The sequence below is a fragment of the Pelophylax lessonae genome (genome assembly GCF_965119305.1).
Source record: "Pelophylax lessonae genome assembly, chromosome: 3".
NCBI lineage: Eukaryota > Metazoa > Chordata > Amphibia > Anura > Ranidae > Pelophylax > Pelophylax lessonae.
The window spans coordinates 671744930-671746636 of NC_138770.1; the positions used below are offsets into that span (position 1 = coordinate 671744930).

The following is a 1707-nucleotide window of genomic DNA, read 5'->3' on the forward strand; positions in this document are numbered from 1 at the left end:
TTAGCTGTCCAGGAATCCAGTGATGTCTTCACCTCAGCTGGTTTTTCCATCGGCTTTCGGGTGCTGCTTATTAAGGGAAACTGGCAGTGAAGCCTTGCGGCTCGCTACGCTTTGTGAATGGCCCACCGACAGGTGGAGGGGGGTGGCGAGATCACCCGAAAGTGGGAGCAGGTACCCGCTCCTCCCGTGAAGTGCCAAATGTGGCACTGGAGGGGAGGGGGAGGCAGATAACACTTTTGGGTGGAGCTCCGCTTTACCTAACTTTGCAGGATTACAAGAATTGTTTAAAAAAAAAAAAAAAAAAATATATATATAATGACATTTGTAATTGCCCATGTAATGAAGTTTGTCTTCTCTGTTTGGCAGAGCTGGCGCAGTCAGCAACCGCAAACCTCACAGCGGCAGAGAGTGACAGCAGCTCCTCGGATCTCTCGATCTTCTTCTTTGACAGCAGCGATTACGGCGATCTGGAGGAAAGTGATGATGACCTGGATACCTCAATAGACAGCGAGCTGAGCCTGGACTCCGGGGACGATTATGAGGACTTACTCTTCCACCAATGAACGATGCCAATGGGCCCACGGGGCTGGTTGCATCCCTCCCACGGAGAGCTCAGACTTGCACAATAAGCATTAAATGACAAGTCGTGTGACTTTGTATATAGTGAGTGCAGCTAAAGGAGAGTCTTTTTGGGTTTTTTTTTTTTTTTTGAACCGGTCTATTTATTTGCTCTGTATAGTGTACAGCCGAGAACTCTACACACACACGCACACGGTCGATTTTGGGAACAATACTTTGTGTTTTAGTTATTTTTGTTTTGTTGTCAGAAACCATTTATAATTATAACTGTGGGGTGTTGTGTACATTAAAGTGTATGTTACCCCAAAACTGTGATCTCACTTATGTATCTGATTTATAATGGAACGTTAGTCAGAAATAGAAAAGAAGTGTGGGATGGGTTTTTATTTTTGAATCCTACTTGCCTAGTGGAGGCGGCATCGTTCCCCCTCCGGCACTAACACTGAGAACCGAGCGATCAAACACTGCCGATCGCTCGGTTCTCACAGCTCCCTGACCAGAGACCTGGTGACTATCAGTCAGCAGCTCTCTGCTCTGCGCTCACTGGAGCGCTGGGCTGTGGATGGGGCGGGAGTGGCTGGCTCGGGCTCTCAGCGGCTCGCTGAGCCGGGTGCCTGTCCAGGCATATGGGCGGATCCCGACTCCATTGTCGTGTTCTTTCCCAAGCCTGGACCAGCTCAGTGACGTCCGCAGACAACGAGCTTCAGCCCGCTGTCTGCTGAAACCAGGTCATAGGAGTGCAGAACGAACTACAGTCCTTTGATCCACAGGAGAAGTACAGCCAAACAAGTTTGGCTGTATTTAAGCCCTGCTAGGTCACTTCAGGCCGGCCCCTTTTACAGGTATAGTTACGTAAAACATTAAAAATAAGTGTCTACATGGTTTAACCACCTAAGGACCAGGCCTATTTCTGACATTTGTTGTTTACAAGTTAAAATCAGTATTGTTATGCTAGAAAATTACTTAGAACCCCCAAACACACACACACACACACACACACATATATATATATATATATATATATATATATATATATATATATATATATATATATATATATATATATATATATATAATATATTCGTCCTTTTGTGTGGACTGTGTGTGTGAGATCCTGATGGTTCCATC

General features: G+C 45.6%; 1 protein-coding gene across 2 annotated transcripts in view; it reads left to right on the plus strand.

Moving 5' to 3' along the window:
• RNF8 (ring finger protein 8) overlaps positions 1–633 on the plus strand; it is a 25210-nt gene extending 24577 nt beyond the window's left edge. The window contains exon 8 of one of the 2 annotated variants that reach the window (XM_082248960.1): positions 367–633. In XM_082248960.1, coding sequence (XP_082105086.1) covers positions 367–563 — 197 coding nt within the window. In that variant the 3' untranslated portion in view covers positions 564–633. The remainder of the gene's footprint in view (positions 1–366) is intronic. The other variant, XM_082248961.1, reaches the window with a different exon arrangement.
• The last annotated feature ends 1074 nt before the right edge of the window (positions 634–1707 follow it).